The sequence below is a fragment of the Bolinopsis microptera genome, chromosome 6, assembly GCF_026151205.1.
Source record: "Bolinopsis microptera isolate Bmic1 chromosome 6, MBARI_Bmic_1.0, whole genome shotgun sequence".
Lineage (NCBI taxonomy): Eukaryota > Metazoa > Ctenophora > Tentaculata > Lobata > Bolinopsidae > Bolinopsis > Bolinopsis microptera.
The window spans coordinates 20,902,049-20,924,692 of record NC_087077.1 but is presented as its reverse complement, the minus strand read 5'-3'; the positions used below and the strand labels follow the sequence as shown (position 1 = coordinate 20,924,692).

The 22,644-nt window shown below is 37.7% G+C and overlaps 1 protein-coding gene across 1 annotated transcript; it reads right to left on the bottom strand.

The window, feature by feature from the left end:
- LOC134817516 (GRIP and coiled-coil domain-containing protein 2-like) lies at positions 1-21,356 on the bottom strand. Its single transcript, XM_063826658.1, has 20 exons — positions 21,256-21,356; positions 20,939-21,112; positions 20,642-20,710; positions 20,339-20,464; positions 19,999-20,158; positions 19,568-19,772; positions 19,223-19,289; positions 18,981-19,109; positions 18,641-18,778; positions 18,422-18,478; positions 17,011-17,202; positions 16,364-16,540; positions 16,084-16,238; positions 15,857-15,953; positions 15,516-15,648; positions 14,945-15,186; positions 1,691-1,830; positions 1,131-1,307; positions 785-953; positions 1-156 (listed from the first exon to the last, which is right to left on the bottom strand). Exons 1-20 carry the CDS (start codon positions 21,271-21,273, stop codon positions 1-3), a joined length of 2,781 nt encoding a protein of 926 aa, XP_063682728.1. The 5' UTR covers positions 21,274-21,356.
- Between the last annotated feature and the right edge of the window lie 1,288 nt (positions 21,357-22,644).

Genomic DNA, 22,644 nt, shown 5'->3' with positions numbered 1-22,644 from the left:
CTAATTGAGAGATTGAACACTGACCTCAGCCCCCAGCCTGACTCGCGGAGGTCGAGCAGCAGGAGTACTCTCTACCGGCTCAGTGGAGAAGGAAGGAGTGAGAGCCACACTAGCGGTCAGCTCTGCTTCTAGACGTGTAATCCTGTTCAGTAGCATCTGCAATATTCTCAGTCAGACTTGTGAGAGGGGTGTTTGTGATTTAATAAAAACGACTGCTCTAATAGTTTAGCTCTCAAGAAGGTAGGTCATATTCTTTCTAAAAACTTAGCACGACATTGTATTCATATAATGTGTGGAGCCTAAAATATTTATATAATATAGGCTTTACAATTACAGGCTTTTATAATATAGACTATAAAAATACAGGCTTTTATAATGAAATGAAATGAAATGAAATGAAATGAAATGAAATGAAATGAAATGAAATGAAATGAAATGAAATGAAATGAAATGAAATGAAATGAAATGAAATGAAATGAAATGAAATGAAATGAAATGAAATGAAATGAAATGAGGTATTTATATCCCGCTCATATGATTAACCAACAACACAAGGAAGGTGGTTAACCATGTCAGAGCGGCTGACTGTGAGTGATGTTAGCAAATGTGTTAAAGTGAACTAAAGTATAACTCATCATAAGGCAAAGACAAAATTAAAACATCATTTATTGTAAACCACACTAAACTAAATAGAAGCAGAAACCATACAATACATGTAGGTATAAAGACTCAATTCAAAATAACCTATTTTAACATATATTTGATGAAAAGTAAACAGCGGTACCTGAGAGGCATCCTTGTTGGAGGAGTTAGTCTGCTCTATAGTCCTGGTGTACGAATCAGTGAGAGCCGCGCGGCTCGCTGCTGCGCTCTGCAGGTTGTTGTAGATCTGCTGCTCCTTGTCAAGCACGGACTCCTCTAACTCCCTTACTCTGAAGTAGAAACGGTTATCTCTGAAAGAGAAACTTGTAGAATTAGTAAAAAGAAACCACAGGGGGTATCTCCATGTTCGATATATATCTAAGGTTTTAGATTAAAGGAATGCTCGTATTTTTAGGATAATTAACATGGTGGCTCAGTGGTGGCACAGAATAAAAGAAACGGCACGGTATTACTTAAAGTAACTTTACCTCTCCAAATAAAACTTTTCCCTTTCCGTGCTCTCCCTTTCTATCCGTTCCAGATTACCAATAACAGCCGACAGTTCATCCTCTAAACCCTCGCTCTGACACGTGACTGTGTCACGTGACATCTTTAGTTCGTGTACCTGACATTTCAACATCTCCAACTCTTTACTAAGCTGGATTCTGAAATAGCACTAGATATTTAGTGTTCGTGACAATCGTATTTTCACAACATAATACCAACAATAATAAGAGCTATCGGATGGATGCGATGAAAATGATTACCGAACTATAGTTGATCTCTGTCGTAAGGGGTCGTTCACATATCACGTAATCAGCCGAGGGGAAGGGGGGTTTCCAAAAGATTACGCTAGTGTAATTGTGACACGATAGCTGTGTGTAAAACTGATTACGGAGGGGGGGGGGGGGGGGTAAAAAATCGTTCAAAAGGTGATTACGTAATATGTCCTGACTCCTGAGCCACAGGAGGAAAGTCTCCTCCGCAAGCGTTTCTCCTCGGCACAAAGGATTTATCACGTAATACGCAATCTTAGTAACATACTCACACTATAGCCTCGTGTTCGCTGATTCCAATAACGACATCATTGTTCTTCTGTTGCTTCAACACACTGTGTACTCTAACTTTATAGCTCTCAAACTGCCCTCCTATCGCTACTCTCAGCTCACGTTCCCTCTCAACCTCTTCCTGCGGCGGAGTTTGTTAGACTTGAATACTAGTACCATTAACTTGAAGACTGTAGGAGCGACCTATCTAATTGGCGTTGTGTTACCATGGTAACTAGTCACATGTTCACACCTTCCCAACACTTACCGAATACCGAGTATTCTAAACTTAACTAAAATATTAGATCTGGTAACATTCCCGTCTATATAATTTATACCACGAGGTTTGATAATTGGAACACCTCAAGATACCCATTAGGACCAAATTTGGCTCGGGTAGAAATTCCGAATATGGTACAGTTTTGCGCAATTGGCCACTCCATTTTTTAATGTTTTCACGACATACAAATCTAGATAACTCCACTTCTGATTGAAGTAAAGAGCATAACTTGGGCGTGAAATTAGTTAGAATCATAGAATTAAGTGGGGTAGAACATGATTCTACACTCTAGAGGGAGAGCTTATTAACTGTTCGTAAATAAAAGTTTAATTGTATAAGTTGCAGCAATATACTTTTACCTCGGTGACAACTAGAATAGAAAGCTTTTCAGGATAGTGTATACTGTATAGTTCATTAATCTTAATCAATACCTTTCGAAGATAAGCAACTAGCAAAGCACTACGTAGATAGAGGAACATCACTCATCAACAGAAAGATTAAAGCCCGATTTTAAGTTGAAAAGAAACCAACACTCAAACGACGAAACAGAGTTGAACAATCTAACACAGTTGAGTGACGTGTAAATAGTAATATTTTCGTTTAAATTTAACTCCGCTGCTGTCCATTAATTTCTTTTATCTCTTTTAATCTTTTATCTCTTGTACACGTCACGCTATTCGTTAATTTTCAGATGAGCCCTATTTGATAAATTTTGTCAGTTTTGTGTTCATTTTGCTCCGATTTCGTTAAAAACTATTTTACAGTTATATATTTTGTTTGAAATAAATTTCGTCGTCAAATTTTTAATGTAAATATTGATCGTTATAATTGAATTAATACTATTTCAGAATATGAGTATGACGTAGAAATGTCGATACGTTATTCAACTGGAATGAGTCTATTCTAATTCAGAAACAATCAGAAATTTGAATGAAAGAACTAAGAAGTTATCTGTCAACAAATCTCTAGTTTACAAGATATTTTATAAAAAATTATATAATAAAAAGGTTATATATTAATGCTGTTATAGCAGCTGCTGATATATAATAATGAGCGGGCAACTATTCTGTCCAAAATACAAGAAACATGGGCTAATATTGAAGTAAGTGGGCTATTGTAAACGTTAAACGCCCTTAATTAAAAATCCAAAATATATCAAGAGGTAAACGCAAGCTAAAGTTTGCCCCGTAATTTTGCATGCATCTGTCCGTAGTTAAGTTATGGCTAAAAATCTGTACACATAGACAAAATATTCAATACAATAACGATCGTGGACTGTCATTTAAATTTCAAACTATATCTTCAACACAGTTAGATATTTTTGATTGATTGAGGAGCACTACCCAGAGGCATTATTGAAAGTCTAACCAACGGCCAGGTAGCGCAGTTGGTTAGAACGCCAGCTTTGCAATCGTGAGGTTGCGGGTTCAAATCCCACTGTCTGCCTGGTCGTGGGGTGAGCGTCGTTGACGTTCAGCTAAGGATCCTGAGTGGTCTATGCAGCCCCCGGTCTACTCAGCCGAATACTCGAGAAATCGGGAGTGAGGGTTAAATGAGGAGCTGCACATTGCAGCAAAGTCTCGAGCGAAGAAAGTATGCGTACACACTACCTTAACCGTCACTGGCTAAAAACAAATCCTTCGGCTTCCTGTAATTGGCTGGTTGCACTTGTGTAACAATGTGGCAGTTGGAATACTCCGAAGTAAAATAAGTGTCTTGATAAAAAAATACTTAATTGTCTATAATAGCGCTTAGATACATATTAGTGGAAGGTGGACCATATTTTTCTAAAATTAAACAACCATAAGTCAATCAGCTTGTTTTGGCAACCAATCGAAATCAGAATCATTTTCATGTGTCTCACCTCCCAACCAGTATCCACGTGTCTAGTCTAGCTCACACAGAGCAGTTAATATTTTCTTTAATTTTTGCATTTGGTGATTCCTTGAAGTTCAACCGCTCCAGTTCTGTTGCTCGAAACTTTGCATGACGCGGATATTTTCCTCAGTGCATTTTGTAGGTAGAGCTGCATGACATCACTTCTGGTGAGTAGAGTTAGAGGCGTCAGAGTAGAGCAGAGTAGAGGAAGAGTAGAAGTAGAGAAGTAGATGACACCCAACTCTACCCAGGAGAGTTTCTTCATCTTTTCGTCTCCTCCTCCAAGATGGTCTCTGTAGACCACCAGCCACGCAGCAACAGAGATGATTGAGGTCAGTACATAGATCGTGGTCACAATCAGGATCGTGGTGGCTGCCTTCTGATTGCTACTTTGCTTTACTCTTTTTTTGTTCTTCATTTTTCCTGAAACCTCTTTATTTGTGGCGTCTGGATTTTGTTCAGGTCTACCCACAATTTGCATTTTATTCAGATGAACTATCTGGACTATCATGAGTACGAAACAAAGCAGAGCTGGAATAGCTATGGGTGTAAGGAACTGTACCAAGACAATTTCTCCTTGGGAAAGTGAGGTTGACTTTGCTCCTTTTGGTCCAGTGAGGCTGGCAATAGAAAATCCTGGTTCGGCTTTCAGAATCATCGACTTAATCAAATAGACTTTATTCTTTAGTCCAACTTTTGTTGAGTACAGCCAGACATCAAGGGTAGCTATTGCAGTCCAGACGGCTAAGTAGACGGAGGTAGAGAGTGTGACTTTCTTTCTGTTTACCCGGTAGCAAGGGTTGAGAATGTTGATACATCCGACCACACCCAGTACACAGTTCATGAAGACACTCATCCTAACAGAAACTGTTGTTATCAAGTAACTGAGAAAAGGCAGGCTTATCGGGGTACTTTTGTTCAGAATAGAAACAACTGAAGGGACTTGAAGCAAGAATCCGATTGAACTGATAATATCACAAAGTCCGTTCCGGAAGTATAGGACAGATGGGAGATTGGTTCTGTTGTTTTTGTAGTAAAATACGATGATGCTGTTCAAGATATGTCTTCAAAAATTGCCAAGATACTGTTACAGCTCGCGATCAGATTTAGCAGCACACTTTTAGGAACGTCAGAGTTAACTGTGTCATTAGACTTTTTATCTTGTTCTCTAGGGTTAGCCGGTGATATTAGTTCTTCGGTTGGCGTTTCTGTTCCTTGGTTCTTGTTGTTGGCTGTGCTGTCCTCTTTGTGTGTGAAATTTTCATGAAAAGTTATCACAACTGGAGGGGACGTTATAGGAGCAGGAGTCGTCGGTTTAGGAGTAGTCGGTTCAGGAAAAGTTATTACTTCGGGACTAAGTATTGTTATCACTGTAGAAATAAGACGAGGCTCTGTTGTAACCCTATCATGAACATCATATGTTATTAAAGGAGTAGGAGTATTCGGTCCAGGAGGATGAGAAGCCAGTTTAGGAGTAGGAGTATTCGGTCCAGGAGGATGAGAAGCCAGTTTAGAAGTAGAAGTATTCGGTCCAGTAGGATGAGAAGCCAGTTTAGGAGTAGGAGTATTCGGTCCAGGAGGATGAGAAGCCAGTTTAGGAGTAGGAGTATTCGGTCCAGGAGAATGAGAAGCCAGTTTAGAAGTAGAAGTATTCGGTCCAGTAGGATGAGAAGCCAGTTTAGGAGTAGGAGTATTCGGTCCAGGAGGATGAGAAGCCAGTTTAGGAGTAGGAGTATTCGGTCCAGGAGAATGAGAAGCCAGTTTAGAAGTGGGAGTATTCGGTCCAGGAGGATGAGAAGCCAGTTTAGGAGTAGGAGTATTCGGTCCAGGAGGATGAGAAGCCAGTTTAGGAGTAGGAGTATTCGGTCCAGGAGGATGAAAAGCCAGTTTAGGAGTAGGAGTATTCGGTCCAGGAGGATGAGAAGCCAGTTTAGGAGTAGGAGTATTCGGTCCAGGAGGATGAGAAGCCAGTTTAGGAGTAGGAGTATTCGGTCCAGGAGGATGAGAACCCAGTTTAGGAGTAGGAGTATTCGGTCCAGGAGGATGAGAAGCCAGTTTAGGAGTAGGAGTAGTTGGTCTAGGAGAATGAGAAGCCAGTTTAGGAGTAGGAGTATTCGGTCCAGGAGGATGAGAAGCCAGTTTAGGAGTAGGAGTATTCGGTCCAGGAGGATGAGAAGCCGGTTTAGGAGTAGGAGTAGTTGGTCCAGGAGGATGAGAAGCCAGTTTAGGAGTAGGAGTATTCGGTCCAGGAGGATGAGAAGCCAGTTTAGGAGTAGGAGTAGTTGGTCCAGGAGGATGAGAAGCCAGTTTAGGAGGAGGATTATTCGGTCCAGGAGCGGAAGTAGTCAGTTCAGGAGTAAGAGTAGGTTCAGTAGAACCTGTACTTGTACCTAATGCTGTTGATAGAGAACTGAAAGGACACGTAGTGCAGTATATCATCAGAATTATTATCCGGAGGTGAAGGAGCATTGTAAAGGAGCAGTAATGCTGCGAAATTTAAAAGAGAAAACGGAAATAATAATCTTAGAAAATGCATATTTTATGATCGCATACCAGACAACACCTGATAAAATGCTGAAGATTGCTGTTTTTACTATAGGGGGGGGGGGGGGGGGGGTGTGAAAGATTGATTTTCATTTTTTTAATATATTTTGGATGATTGGATCGAGTCAAATTGTAATGCAATGTGTCTAGCCATTAAAATTACGAGTATAGGCGATTCAAAGTTTGAAGGTCAGCAATCAGAATTTCAAATTTTGGCAACAGAATTCTCCTCAAACAGAAAAATTGCTATGTGATAGGGGGGGGGGGGGGCTCCATACTCTATAGGTCACTGAGATGAATCTTTCTGATATGATTTGATAGTTGATATCATCACTCATTCGATCAATCTATGTATTATCAAATAAAAAAACGATAATGTTTATTTTTTCGAATGAAGATTTGTTTTTACCTTTTTTAGATACTTTGAATGATTGGTGTCAAATTGTAATACAATGTGTTTGGCCATAAAATTACATTTGTCCTGAAAACATGGAAGCTCTAGCTACAAAGATGAGCTACTCATTTCGTGGGATCAGGCGATTTTCCAGACGAGTATTCAGTATTTTCAGTATAAGTGATTCAAAGTTCGACGGACAACAATCAGATTTTCAAATTTACTCAAACAGAAAAAAATGGCTATGTTATAAGCCCAAAAGGTTGCACACTGACTTGCCCCCGGCCCCCCCCCCCCCCCCCCCCCCCCCTGTATATTTACAGAATATAATAAGTCATAATGCTACCATGTGCTATTGCAGCCATCAGCGGGCAATTATTTCGCCCATAATAAATTCATAGTCCCAAACTTTTAAATAAGTTAGCTACTGATGAGCTGTTCTAATTTACAGTATTCAAAATAACATGCAGTAGTTGTAGTTATTTTTAAATCAGTGGGCTCTGAACTTTCTGTAAAACCAGATATTTTGCGGGCACTACTAATTTTTGCGGATTCTCGACATTTTCGCGGATTTTTAGTCGTAAAAAAATCGCGAGAATGAATTCCTCGCAGAAATAGATGGTTTTACACTTTACAGTCGATTTGAAACATTGGATAGATATTAATAATACATCAAGTGCGACCATTATATATAATTGATTCATATTTAAACTAAAGTATAACATTGAGCAGGTTGATTTCAAAACCGATACAGCAATGTTGTACAAATGGCTGTTAAATACGTCAAACAAAGGGCTCAAAATACGGCGTATTTTATTTCTGAGAGAAATACGTCAAATCGTCAAGGCTTTCCTCTATCTGGCGCTAACAGATTCAATTTTTTGAGGCATATTAAAAACCACGTAATTTTAACTTCTAATAACTCCCGGTGAATTTCGCGTTTTGAATTTATGAGAGCAACTGCATATCATGGGCCATGATCATGGCCACCTTCACTGAAATTAAAGTACGTGACTTTTTAGCGACAAATACGTTTGCGTAAGCGTACGTTTTCTGAAAACGCTACGTATTTAACAGCATCGGTCGTACAATGCTGATCATGATCATGATCTTTAGTATCAGATTCTAAATGTCTTTTTCTAAAATTAAACAACCATTAGTCAATCAGCTTGTTTTTGCAACCAATCGAAATCAGAATCACTATCATGTGTCTCACCTCCCCACCAGTATCCACGTGTCTAATTCAGCTCACACAGAGCAGTTAATATTTTCTTTAATGTTTACATTTGGCAATTCCTTGAAGTTCAACCAGTTCAGTTCTGTTGCTCGAAACTTTGCATGACGCAGATATTTTCCTCAGTGCATTTCGTAGATAGAGCTGCATGACATCACTTCTGGTGAGTAGAGTTAGAGGCGTCAGAGTAGAGCAGAGTAGAGGAAGAGTAGAAGTAGAGAAGTAGATGACACCCAACTCTACCCAGGAGAGTTTCTTCATCTTTTCGTCTCCTCCTCCAAGATGGTCTCTGTAGACCACTAGCCACGCACTTCAACGCAGCAACAGAGATGATTGAGGTCAGTACATAGATCGTGGTCACAATCAGGATCGTGGTGGCTGCCTTTTCATTGCTACTTTGCTTAAATACTCTTTTTTTGTTCTTCATTTTTCCTGAAACCTCTTTATTTGTGGCGTCTGGATTTTGTTCAGGTCTACCCACAATTTGCATTTTATTCAGATGAACTATCTGGACTATCATGAGTACGAAACAAAGCAGAGCTGGAATAGCTATGGGTGTAAGGAACTGTACCAAGACAATTTCTCCTTGGGAAAGTGAGGTTGACTTTGCTCCTTTTGGTCCAGTGAGACTTGCAATGAAAAATCCTGGTTCGGCTTTCAGAATCATCGACTTAATCAAATAGACTTTATTCTTTAGTCCAACTTTTGTTGAGTACAGCCAGACATCAAGGGTAGCTATTGCAGTCCAGACAACTAAGTAGACGGAGGTAGAGAGGGTGACTATCTTTCTGTTTACCCGGTAGAAAGGGTCGAGAATGTTGATACATCTGACCACACCCAGTACACAGTTCATGAAGACACTCATCCTAACAGAAACTGTTGTTATCGAGTAACTGAGAAAAGGCAGGCTTATCGGGGTACTTTTGTTCAGAATAGAAACAACTGAAGGGACTTGAAGCAAGAATCCGATTGAACTGATAATATCACAAAGTCCGTTCCGGAAGTATAGGACAGATGGGAGATTGGTTCTGTTGTTTTTGTAGTAAAATACGATGATGCTGTTCAAGATATGTCTTCAAAAATTGCCAAGATACTGTTACAGCTCGCAATAAGATTTAGCAGCACACTTTTAGGAACGTCAGGGTTAACTGTTTCATTAGTTAGTTCTTCAGTTGGCGTTTCTGTTCCTAGTGTTAGTGTTGTAGAAATAGGACGAGGCTCTGTTGTAGGGACCTTATAGTTATATGTTATTTGAAAAGACTTATATGTTATTTGAGGAGACGTTATAGGAGCAGGAGTAGCCGGTTTAGGAGCAGGAGTAGGTTCAGTAGGACCTGTACTTCTACTTAATGCTGTTGATAGAGAACTGAAAAGACACGTAGTGCAGTATATCATCAGAATTATTATCCGGAGGTAAAGGAGCATTGCTGCGAAATTTAAAAGAGAAAACGGAAATAATAATCTTAGAAAATACATCTTTGATAATCGTATATTCTTATATTTATATTTTATAAAGACCTGTTAAAATTTTAAGATGCTAAAATCATTATTTGTATTTATTTATTTGTTTTTCGTTTAGCCATCCCGTGCTCCCATTTTGGACTAATGATTAGCCCGGTATTATTTATCTAAAGAATCTGATTTGTTTGAGCAGCTGTAATATTTGCCGCATTGTAAATCGGTACATAATGAAATAAGTATCGTTAAATAAAATTATTTAAAAACAACAAGTTTCTTTCTGTAAAAGGGGTCAGTTCTTTCGTCTTGGGGATCGCATAGTGCTCCTCCTGCCCATACCCTATCACAGCTGCTTTCCAGACTATAAGCGGACAATTATTTTGTCCAAAATAAAAGCTCAGCTTTATAAAGCTGGCCACTGATGAATTGTACAAGATCCCAGACATTAGTCATTGGGCTATACGGTATACATACCACTTACGTTAACCACACAAGTTTAACCCTGCTTATTACTGTAGCTTATATTATATGGTTTAATTAGTGACGGATTAAGTTACACATGCCTCTATAGTCTTAGTAAAAAAGCTGACATATCTTGTAATAAGTGTGGTTATGTTTCATATAACTAAAAACGTTTCATGATATGCATAAAACAGTGCCAATCAAATGCATTATAATACATTTCCAAGCAATTATCAGATGTTATTGTACCACCCAACACGGCAACAAGTTTGGTAATCGTACCTAATAAGTTTTCGGTCACTCAAAACAGTGCAATTAGTTTTGTAATCGCACTCCCTGAAAAAAAACCCGGTGCGATTATGAAATTAATAAGTGGCCGCCAAATAGGTCAAAAGTGGAGTTATACTTTTAATTTTTTAATACTTTCAACACTACTATATAACAAATAATTTGAGGTATGACACGCGGAAAGAGTACACGATCCAGAAATGTCAAGAGAAGTCCAGAAAAGATCGGTGGGACAACAGATAATGGTGAAATTGACGACGAAGAAGATCGCAGCTGTGAATGTAGAAAATATATTGAGGAGGAGTTTTCTTTGGCATGTGCAACTTGCGAAATGTACTGGCACTACTGCTGTGTTGGGCTTACAGGATTAACGCAGGAAGAAGGTGACCGCTTGACTAACTGGCGCTGCCAAAATTGCTTTATCTCCCCCCACATCAAGGGCACAAGGAGCCAGTCCACAAATCCAGACAGCGAAGAAACCAAGACCCTGAGAAATGTTATTAGAGAAGAACTTGAGGCCCTAACTCCGTGTATCAGAGGAATTGTTGAAGATTCTGTGAGTCATACCAGTTCTTCTAATGATTCATCTGAAAAACCAAAAGAAATCACAAAAATAGTGAACCAGGCTTTCAAATCCTGGGCAGATGTGACTGCAAATAGTCAAAAGAAAGTTATTGAAGAAATGAGCATACAGCAAGCTTCACAAAGTGTTGTCAGTAAAGTTCAGACAAAGATGCACACTGATGCATATGAGCGGAATTTAAGGAAGCTCAATCTGTGTGTTTTGAATGTACCAGAGAGCAAGAAAGCTAACTCCAAGCTACGTCAGGAAGAGGACTCGAATTTCTGCAAGGAGACATTAAAGATTGAAAAAAGTGACTTTATCAGTTGCCATCGTGCAGGTAAAGTGGATTCAGACAAGCCAGACTCCTGTCGGCCATTGATCATCCAGACAGCTGACCAGGAGTCAGTTAACTATTATTCCAACCATGGCAAGGGCTGGAAAGAGTCATCATACTGGATAAATCTGGATCTCTGCAGAGCAGACCGAGAGATCCGTTTTTTAGCCAGAGAAGAGAGGAAGAAGAGGCGGGAAGAAGCAGAGAAGAAAAAGACAGAGAAGAAGGCGGAGAAGAAGTAAATAGCAGTAACAAAGAATGTAGTCAGCCCATGAATATTTTTTATACTAATGCTAATGGACTATTTAATAAAATTGATGAACTAAAATGTATTCTATCAGTTTATAAATCTATTCATGTAATCTGCATTACAGAAACTCATTTTAATAGTGATATTTTAGATGCTGAAATTTTTATTGAAGGTTTTAGTATGTTTAGAAAAGACAGAGATTTTAAAATCGATAACTCCACTAGCAACATAAGTGGAGGTGGAGGTTCTATTATTTATATTAAAAACAGTTGTAATGCGTCATTAGTGAGCTCATTTTTAAGAGCACCAGACTCTTTAGCTATTAATGTCAATACCTCCGGTGGATTGATTAGTATTTGCTGTATTTATAGGTCTACTTCTTTGAATTTAGAACAGAACAATATGTTATTATCTTGCATCAAGAACATATCTAGTGAAAAGAATGTTTTTGAAACCATTATCATAGGAGATTTTAACCTACCTAATGTATCATGGGAAACTGGTAGTGTAAATAGTGGTATTTCTAGTAAGAATCAGGTTTTAATGATTCAACAAAAGTATATTGATTTATTTAATGACAGTGGTTTGACGTGGTACTTTACTAACGAAACAACCAGAAGACGGCTTGTGAAAGATACTCTCCAGGAGAGTCTTCTTGATCAGGTTTTGTATACAAATGATGCTCTTGTCAACGGTTGTAAGATCGTTTCTCCGCTTGGCAAAAGTGATCATGTTGGGATACTTGTCGAACTGGTTGTTTCACCCAATACTAACAAAAGTCCCAAACAAAAGATTTTAAAGCCTATTTGGGGTAAGATTTCCTCAGAAGAGTTACTTAACTTTAGTATGAATAATATTGACTGGGATTATAGTTGTAAAAATAATGTTCAAGATATGTGGGTTGAACTACATAGTAAATTGGAGTCTGTTGCTGCAGCTGTCCCAGCTGCTTCGGTTTATCTCGACAACAGACCTGTCAAGTTGCCATGGAGTACAACTGCACTTAAAAGAATGAGGAAGAACAAGGACAGAGCATGGGCTGAATTTGATATTAATCCTTCTTATATTAACTTGAGCTGTGCAAATAGCAAGCAGCATAATTTTGAGGTGGCAGAGATTAAAGCTAAAGTAAATTATGAAAAGAAGATTACAGCTAATTTAAAACAGAATTGTAAATCTTTTTACTCGTATTTGCGTAATAAACGTCAAGTGAAATCAAGTGTTGTTTCTTTGGATAGAGGAGATGGTACACGCACAGATAGTTCATCTGAGTCAGCTGAGGTACTTGCTAGTGCCTTTAGTTCTGTGTTTGTGCGTGAACCACCTGGCCCTCTTCCCCAAAATGAGAGTTATAACAAAGAGGTGATTGATGATATGGAAATTAGCAGTTCTGATATCAAGAAGCAGCTTTTAAAGCTTAATGTTTTTAAGAGTTCTGGTCCGGATGGCGTTCATCCAAAGTTGTTGAAATCCTTAGCATACGATGAAATGTTTGTTGAAGCTGTTACTAAATTATTTGTTAAATGTTCAGAAACAGGAGTCCTGCCTGACATTTGGAAGACAGCATCTGTTGTAGCATTGTTTAAAAAGGGTGTTAAATCTGATCCCTTAAATTATAGACCTGTCTCATTAACTTGTATTTTGTGAAAAGTGTATGAAAAGTTGGTGAGGGCACATTTATTAACATTTTTAGAAGAACGAATTTCAAAGCATCAGCATGGATTTGTGAAGGGTAAATCTTGTCTATCTAATCTCTTAGAGACATTTGATAATATTCTTGATATTTTAGACGAAGGTGCTCCTGTTGATCTTTTGTATTTTGATTTTAGTAAGGCTTTCGATACAGTCCCCCACTTTAGACTTCTATCTAAATTGGAGGGGTTTGGGGTCAAGGGAAAAGTTTTAGATGTTATAAAAGACTTTCTGACAGACAGAACCATGAGGGTTTGTGTAGGAGGACAATGGTCTGAGGTGAAACACGTATTATCTGGTGTTCCCCAGGGGTCAGTATTAGGTCCTTTGTTATTTATTCTTTATATAAACGATTTACCTGACAATGTTAAAAATAAGATTAAATTATTTGCAGATGATCTCAAGTTAGTTTGTAATGCAGCTAACCATAAAAGTGTATCTGATGATATTTTAGAACTCGAAATTTGGGAGAGTATTTGGCACTTAAACTTCAATCCTGCCAAGTGTAAAGTAGTCCATATTAATCTGAATAATAATCCTAACTCGAATTATATTGTAAATGGAGTAGAACTAGAAGTATCTGCACAGGAAAAAGATTTGGGGGTTATTACCCATAGCTCCTTGCTTTGGAATGAACAGATAAAAGCATGTATTTCTAAAGCAAATCGTATGATCTGCTGGATTGTGAGGAACTTAGTTATTAGAGAAAAAGTTGTAATGATAGCTATTTATAAAGCTTTGATAAGACCTCATCTTGAGTATTGTGTCCAATTGTGGAATCCAGTTGCGGCTCATGGAAGTTGGGGGACTGTTTTGGAGCTCGAGAGCGTCCAGAGGCGGTTTACCCGTCTTATTGATGAGGTGGGTACTCTTCCATACAGCCGTAGATTGGATATCCTCAATTTGACAACGCTGGCAGAGCGGCGAATACGTGGGGACCTTATTGAAGCTTTTAAAGTAACTAGTGGTTTGACTGAATATGGATCGGGTTTGTTCAGAATGAGCAGATCTGGTCTTAATCTAGTTTCAACCAATAGGTGTAGTAAGAGTGTAACTAAAGTCAAGAATCTCCAGTCTTCTTTTCTTCCGGAGCGAGTCATTCCTTACTGGAACAAACTCCCTTCAGATGTCAAGAACTGCTCGACAGTTTTAAGCTTTAAAGTTAGGTTGGAAGGATTTAAGAAAGAAATGATTTCTAAAAACAGTGTAAATGATTTTTATTTTTGGAATGTTTCGAACGAAGTTTTAGGGAAAATTGAAGGACCCAGTTATTTAAGCAATAAGGAGACACATAATGAATATCTTTGGTTTCATCCTTTTGTGGCAAAGAAACGTTTTATAAATCTTTATTCCACTGGGAAGTTTTAATTAATTATTTATATATAATGCATTAGATTTTATTAATTTATAAAATTGAATTTAATAAATTATTAATGTTGATGGAAGAATATATCTATTTGAATTATTTTTCTATTTAGAGCAATGATATTTTTTTAGACACTTGTGATGATGTAATGTCATAATATTTACTTACTTACTTACTTACTACTAATTACAACACTACAAATTGCTACTCACGTTTGAGCAAAATAGGGTGTGATCAGTGGCCACATAGCTCTGAAGTCTGGAGACTTAAAAACTATGCGAAAAACAATTGCGCAAAATGTTGATTAGAATTTGTACCCGAGGCACATTATTTCCTAATTAGATGGGTACCTTGGTGTTCCAACTCTCAAACCTCGGGGCGGAAGTCGTACAGACGGGAATATTAGAAGATCCTTGATTAATAAGCCAGTAAAAACGAGGTTAAACCCTTTTAAGCGGTAAACAAATTATCTTGTAAATAACAGATTATAATGGTGTTGTTTTACTCATACCTGTAACGCTGTAAACCTTGCCTCCATGTTCTTTAACATTGCACTCTTTTCTTCAGACTTCTTTCTGGAACATTCCCTCATGTTATTCAGTTCACACTGAACTTCTGCAAGCTCTAATTTCGCGTCCTCCAGATTCTGGATTGTTTGCTCCAAAGTCTGCCTGGTTTCTTCGTAGTCCGATTTTAAGTCATCTTCAGCTTTTTTGCAATCTGCTGCCTCCTTCTTTGCTTTCATTAATAGCACTTGAAATTTAAAAATCATGTTATTGATTGTAAGTTTTTTACTCCGTTCTTTAGTAGTGACCATATTCGGTGATAATGGTAATTATATCAGAATTAAGTAAGTGATAAATAATTAATTATGTTCGTTCGAATCAACAGAATATCGAGTAGCATGCGCGCGCGGCGCGCGTAATACGTAACATCAGTCAATATGAAAATTAGGCCTTTTTATATCAAATTGTACCTTAGACAAAAATTATTGGTAAGGCGCTGGGAAAATGGTACAAGTTACTGGGAGGTGAACATCGAAATGATGTGTGGGCACCCCATATTATGGCTTTATCACGAACCTTTCAATTTTGTGATCATTTCGTCGAGATTTGATCTCTGTTTCTCAGATTCTTTCAGTTCATTACAGGCTCTGTTGACAGACTCTTCTTTCTTTGCCAATTCAGCTTCTAGCTGAGCCACTTCTGCTTTACTCTACAAGATTGAAGTAAACATGAAGTAGTGATAGAAAACCAAAAATAAATATTTAAATCAAAATTTTTTAAAACTCATGTTGTGGCGAGAAATACGAACAAACAAATATGATCAGAGTTATGAATTATCTTCATCCTGAAAAGTGGCGGAGCAAGGAAACACATATGAGATTGTTCCTATCAAAAATTAAACATGGAGTAAAACGTACGGCAGTAAGTTTGTCTTGTAAAGTGTCAGCAGCTCTCTGATAGTCAGCTAGTTCCATGTCCATCAGATGGTGGGATCCTTGAGTGTCCTCCTTTAGCCTGGAATCAGATATTGTATTGTTACAGACGGGTAGGGAACCATGGAAACATCAGGTTAACGAAGATAAATTAGGCCAGATTCAACAGTACTATCTACGATAAACTAATCTAATTTAAATTATAAATTCACCTATTACTGAACTCCTCAGCCCTATTGAGTTGCTCTATGAGTTGAGATATCTCGTTTTCTTTTGACGATATGATCTTAGCTGCCTCTTTCGCCGAATGTTCCAGAGTCTCAATCCTGGAACGTTCCGACTCCAAATCGCTTGTCACTTGATTCACCTGATACAGAAATTATAGCGATCTTCATGTCATAGTCAATAAGTCACCTATTTGTATACCCAAATTTTGATAAGCCATATCTAGTATAGTGATAAAACAAAACCACGAGGATTTAAGCCAGTTACCTGCTCTTCCAGAACAAAGACTTGGCTACTTAGTGTATCCCTCTCCGCCTCTAACGTTCCCATCTCTTTTTTCACTTTCTCCAACTCTGATCTGAACTCCTCCGCTTGCTCATTTAAAAGAGTTTCGCTTTCTTCTTGCTCTTTCTCTATTTCTCTCGACGATATGTCCAATGCCTCCTGTGAAGAATAAATGGGTTATCATACTTTACCCAGGTTAAGTTGGTGTGTTGTAAAATGCCATCTTAATCCGAAAGAAATGAAGAGGTTTTACATATGTATTTTGAAAGCTCCTGCTAAACAAACTTTTCACTGTTTTAAATAATCCCCCTCTTGTGTGCTATATTAAACTCTACACTACCACTGGCATATATCAGATATTGTATTAATATCGGGGATTTGGAGAACAGAAGATGCGATCTCAATCCAATCACTGCACTAGAAGTTAGAACTGCACTAGAACTGCACTAGAACTGCTGTAAGGTGCCCAGGTGAAGAGATCAAACCAATCTCAGAAGTTAAATATAACTTTTAACATCAAAACAGAAACATTAAGGCGGGACCCATTAGACGTCCATGCGACATGACATTTTTATGATATTGGTAAAGTGAGCACCACAACACAAAAAATATCTTGAACGGAAAATAACCTGATTTGCCTGAAGGTTCCCCTCTAACATCTCATTCTTTTCAGACAACTTTAACAAGGTGTGTCGGAGAGTTTCCAGCTCGCTGTTCAACGTGAATACCTCACTGTTTAGCTCCTTTATAATATCCTCCTTTTCCAGTACAGCACACTTCATTGCTGAGTACTGTCCCTGCATCTCCTCCTCCGTGTTTTGCTGGAGGGTAGTCAAGCTTAATTGAGGAATCTTTACGATACTGGTTATATTTGTTATCTTATTTTTCCAAAAACAAGTTATATCGAGGAAATTATATTGCTACATATCATGTTAATATGGGCAGTAACCATAGCTCCATAGTAACAGTATTACTCTTTACATAGATTTTCATAAAGTTTATAAAACAAAGCCTGTTTACTTATTTCAACAGTTAACACCCATTTCAAAATATTCTAATAGTAAATAGCGTCATGCTTAAAAATGCTAAACACTTAACGAGTAAGCGGATGCTTTTGACAATTATTTTAAACATTAAATAGCTTCGAGTCGTACCACTGATTGTGCTATGATAATTTTACACTGTGGACTCGAAAATTGTCTATAATAATTTGACGATAATTTGACGATGTTTAGACACCTGACACTAACTTTGGCCCTCTCGGGGTACGTGCAATGTGATCATGTGTTTAAATATTATTCAAACAGTTAAACTATTATACTTATTACTAATACCACAATATGATATAATATAACAAGAAGTGGGGTATACATCACACTGGTCGACAGTATAACGAACCACTGAACTATCGTCCGCTAACTTATTATGAGTAGCGGGTTTATGAGTGGCGGGTTTATGAGTGGCGGGTTTTTAAGTGCGGGTTAATGAGTGCGGGTTTATGAGTAACGGGTTTATAAGTGGCGGGTTTTTAAGTGCGGGTTTATGAGGGGCGGGTTTATGAGTGACGGGTTAATGAGTGGCGGTTTTTAAATGGCGGGTTTTTTTTAATGGCGGGTTTATGAGTGGCGGGTTTATGAGGGGCGGGTTTATGTTAGGCGGGTTTATGAGTGGCGGGTTTATGAGTAGCGGGTTTATGAGTGGCGGGTTTATGATAGGCGGGTTTATGAGTGGCGGATTTATGAGTGGCGGGTTTATGAGTGGCAGGTTTATGAGTGGCGGGTTTATGAGTAGCGGGTTTATGAGTAGCGGGTTTATGAGTGGCAGGTTTATGAGTGGCGGGTTTATGAGTGGCAGGTTTATGAGTGGCGGGTTTATGAGTAGCGGGTTAATGAGTGCCTGGTTTATGAGTGGCGGGTTTATGAGTGGCGGATTTATGAGTGGCAGGTTTATGAGTGGCGGGTTTATGAGTAGCGGGTTTATGAGTGGCGGGTTTATGAGTGGCGGGTTTATGAGTAGCGGGTTTGTTAACTGGTTTCTTACCATCACTGCGGTCATAGTCTCTGTCAGTCGATGTTCTTTGTGCTCTAATTTGTCTATCTGTGTAACATGTATGTTTTAAGCCCTGATTTTCAGCTCCAAAATAGCTTTGACGTGGAAAAGGAATCGAAAAGCAATCCTGAACGAGGAAAGTCCCAACTATAGCAACATTTAACATTGAGCGTGCGGGAATTTGACAGGACTTAGCGGTGCTTGTCCTACCTGATCTTTGTAGTTAGCGTTCTCTGAGATGAACTCGTCAAGATGCAGCTTTATCTTTCTTTTTTCTTCCTCCAGGTTCTTCATCTTTTCATCCATCTCGCAGACTTGTAATTTACTAGAGTTCAACTCTTCTTCCAGCTAATTTTGGATAGGGTTAGAAAGGAAATCTTTGATTGGAATTTATTTAATAATATGTATTGATCATTTTCATTTGTCTCATTCTAAATTTACATCGTTCAAAATTCTGAGCAAATACCTGAAAATCAATGGAACATTCCCTAACAAAACTGAAAATCGACAGCAATAAATTAATACATAATCAAGTTGAGCTGAAACCTACCTGACGTTCGTGATCTTGTGCGCTTTCTACAGAAGGCTGAACATTGTCACACTCATTGTCGTTATTGTTCTGATCCGACTGTGAACCTTGTTGAATAAGCTCCTCTATTTTCCGTTGGCTCTCGGCGTCCTGGTGGTTGCAATATTTTAAACTTTCCTTGGCTATCTGTTGTGTAAGAGACATTTTATTTTAATTACCGAATGTAAATATAATCAGATTTAACTCCTAGAATTATTGATTACCTTATATTCAAGCCTTTCGATGTAACTTCTCAAATCATTCATCTCCACCAATAAATCATCTTGAGAACTGAAAAGTACCATTGAGAATCATCTGGAGTTTATTATCTACAGCAATACTTCGAACTAACTACCCGATAAAATGTACGTTAATTGTCGAAAGTTGAAATAATCCGACAACTAAAATCTATTTTATCAATGAACTATTATATTTATAAACATTATAGTTCATAATAAATATGAACGTAATCACACGCGCACAGTGCCCGATTTAAATTTGACCAGTTAAAATTGTATTTAGATTTTCATTGGCGAGACACGTCATATCATTCAATAGTTAGTAGTTACCATGTAGCAGTACTGGAATTATTAAGAGCACCAAGAACTTGTGAAATGGTGCTGGTCTCTAGAGCAAACTGTTCATTGTACTCCTTTATCAAGTTTTTAAGGGAGTCTCCCTCATTCTTCAGAGAGGCTATGTCACTTTTTGCGGAGTACAATTGTTTTTGGAGGGACACACTTTTCTCTGCTTCAGCTAGTTTAGCGTTGCTCTCTGTTGTAGGAGGTTATATTGTTGAGAATAATGTTAATTAATTAATTATAACGGCTCTAGAGCATTCCTACAATCTCTGTTGTAGGAGGTTATATTGTTGAGAATAATGTTAATTATGTTAATTATGTTAATTATTATTAATAACGGCTCTAGAGCATTCCTACAATCGATTATCAGTGAGCGCACTGGCCACTGTATTTAATTAAAAGTAAGATCTTCTAATCACCCTCAATCTGTTCCTGGAGGATCCTGATGTTCTCTTTCCACGCTTCCCGTTCTGACACCCTATCTGCTACCTCACTCTCAACCTGTGAAGTCAGTCTTGTAATTTCTCCTTTAAGCTGGCTATCAGACTCCTGCATCATTGTTAACAGTCCTTTCAGCTGCTGAGAAAATGAGAGGTTAGCTCAAAAATAATCTGTTAATTAAAATACATTGACCATTAATGGGTAATTTGATAGTAAATCATGTTCAATGTTCATGGTAAATCTTATACTTTTGTATCGTTAGTATGACAGCCTGAAAGGTGAAATATCTCCAAGTGGGACAATTCAACCAATACCTACCTCTTTATTATCTCTAAGGACGTCAAGTTCGGTAAGGCAGTCTTCCTTGTCATTCTTCAGTTGTTTTACTGAGCTTTCCAAGTCGCTTATTGACGATTTATAATTATCTACTTCACTTTTTAGTACCTGTATAACAAAGTCAGCGGGGCTGCCATGTATTGTAATGATATAAGGTAAAGGACCATGGCTTAAAAATGTAAGGATAGTTTCCATGTTAGAATCAGATTGCATAGTTATAAATAAGAATATGATTTTAAAAGTCGACATCTTCAAAGATTTCAGCAAAAAAGTAATAAAATTAACCTCAAATTCAGAAGTGAGCATCTTGTTTGAAGAATAGATGTCATCGTTTTCTTGTCTAAGTTGTACTAACTGAAATTAAAGATTGAAGTTCAACTTTGCAGAAACTTTACTTTAAGTTTGTATAACGGGTAGCATAATATATTAAAGCACTGAAGCAGCCTCAACATACTTTCTACCAGGTTTTTTCAAGTTATTCGTTGATAAACATTTCAAACCAATGGGTTGACATTGAAAAGACCTATTTTTAACCGGGAACATACATGATACCTGAAGCAGATCTCATGTATGGTTACTTACGGATGATTGATTTGATTCAAGTTCACTTTCAAGTGATGAAATAGTTGACTTCAGTGCGGATTGTGCAACTCCATTTTCAGTGTTTGATTTCTTTAAAAGAAGCTGCTGTCTCTTAAGCAGCTTGATAAGTTCTCCTTTTGGTGCATTCTCTAACTTCGATCCAGTTGGGGTACTCTGAATTATGTTGTTCCACTGTAAGTCGTGTGATACAGCCAAATTTTTCCTTATTGCGAAAGCAAGATGATATAAATCAAATTAAATATTTTATAGCTGAACGATCTGAATTTATACATGAACACAACATATTGATTTCCAACCTGCAAAGGAGTTGACATGGTAGTTATCAAAAATGGGCAGGTTTACGAGTTCAGACTCATCTCTATCCGGCCATGATGAAAAATTCTGTAGTGTAAAGTCTTCTAGATTAGTACGTTCAAAAAACCATGTGTGCATAGCAAAACAAAGATTTAAGTAAAAGTAAATATATGTTATATTTTATGTATATAACTAGAAAACCCGTGGTCACAGGGAGGAACCTAATAGTATTCTTTGGCAGTCAGTTTTAATCGTGTCAAACAGTATTCATCCCCACCGAAGATACAGCTGATTAAAATGTTGCTCGCAATAAACACAACGTAATATCAACAAAACTGATAAAAATGCCGTTCGCCAATCTTTGCACAATCTTAATATTAATAACCCCCGTTACCATGGTTACTTAGCAACTTTTGCTTGTTACCTAATGTGCACGTGGGCGGTCGTACAGTGTACAGTGTACAAAAAGAATTCTCTGAATTTTAAGTAAGACTAGAAAAACCGTGGTCACAGGGAGGAAGCTAATAGTATTATTTTGTAGTCAGTTTTTATCGCATTAAAAAACATCCATCACAACCGAAGATACAGCCGATTAAAATGTTGGTTGCACTAAACACAACATAATTACATCAAAACCGATCAAAATGCCGTTTTAACAATCTTTCGTACAGACAGACAGACAGCATAAAGAATTCTCTGAATTATAAGTAAGATATGCATTATATACAGGGCCGGGCCAGGGAGGGCCAAAAGTCAATACCCATACGTTGGCCTTAATAGCTCAGTTACTGAGTGCCCAATTGAAATAATTGTTTTTGGTATGACTTACTACCACCACTGGTTTGAGAAATTTGTCTAATAGAAAAAATTCGTGTTCATTTTTAAAGAATTAAGGTTCATTTTCGCATTTGTTTGATAGTTGGTTTGAGCCAAATTTTATTGAATTGTGTTTGACCATTTGAATTAAGTGAGAGTTGTAGCTTCTCAGATCGGTTAAACAAAAATTTCAGCTAAACGAAAATTCAATTTTATTACAGAATAAACAAGTTCAACGGCTCTCTCTTTTGCAATTGAATCAGATAATTTATTCATTGGTAGATTGGGGAGGCCTAGAATGAACTTGTTATCGGTTTTAAGAAGTGATTTAAGTAGTAGAAATTTGCAAATGGACAACTTGCAGGAATTGAACGAAATTAGAGATATAGCTGCATGCAACAGATGTTGGGAAAATCTTTTTCAAGGGTACAGTTTACCGCATTAAGGTATTTTTAAGAATCATTTTTGTCGGTAAGATCCTGTTTTATAATAATAATAATAATTTGATATTTAATTTAGGAATCATAATTCAATGTGCAGTATGGTTGTCACTCAAATAGATTAGATATAGGTTG

Excerpts from the sequence above, each read along its gene's own strand:
- LOC134817516 (XM_063826658.1), bottom strand. Across the intron at positions 20,465-20,641 it reads TGCTCACTTCTGAATTTGAG|GTACTAAAAAGTGAAGTAGA; the intron begins GTTAATTTTATT and ends TTTGTTATACAG. Across the intron at positions 18,479-18,640 it reads ACGCTAACTACAAAGATCAG|ATAGACAAATTAGAGCACAA; the intron begins GTAGGACAAGCA and ends CATGTTACACAG.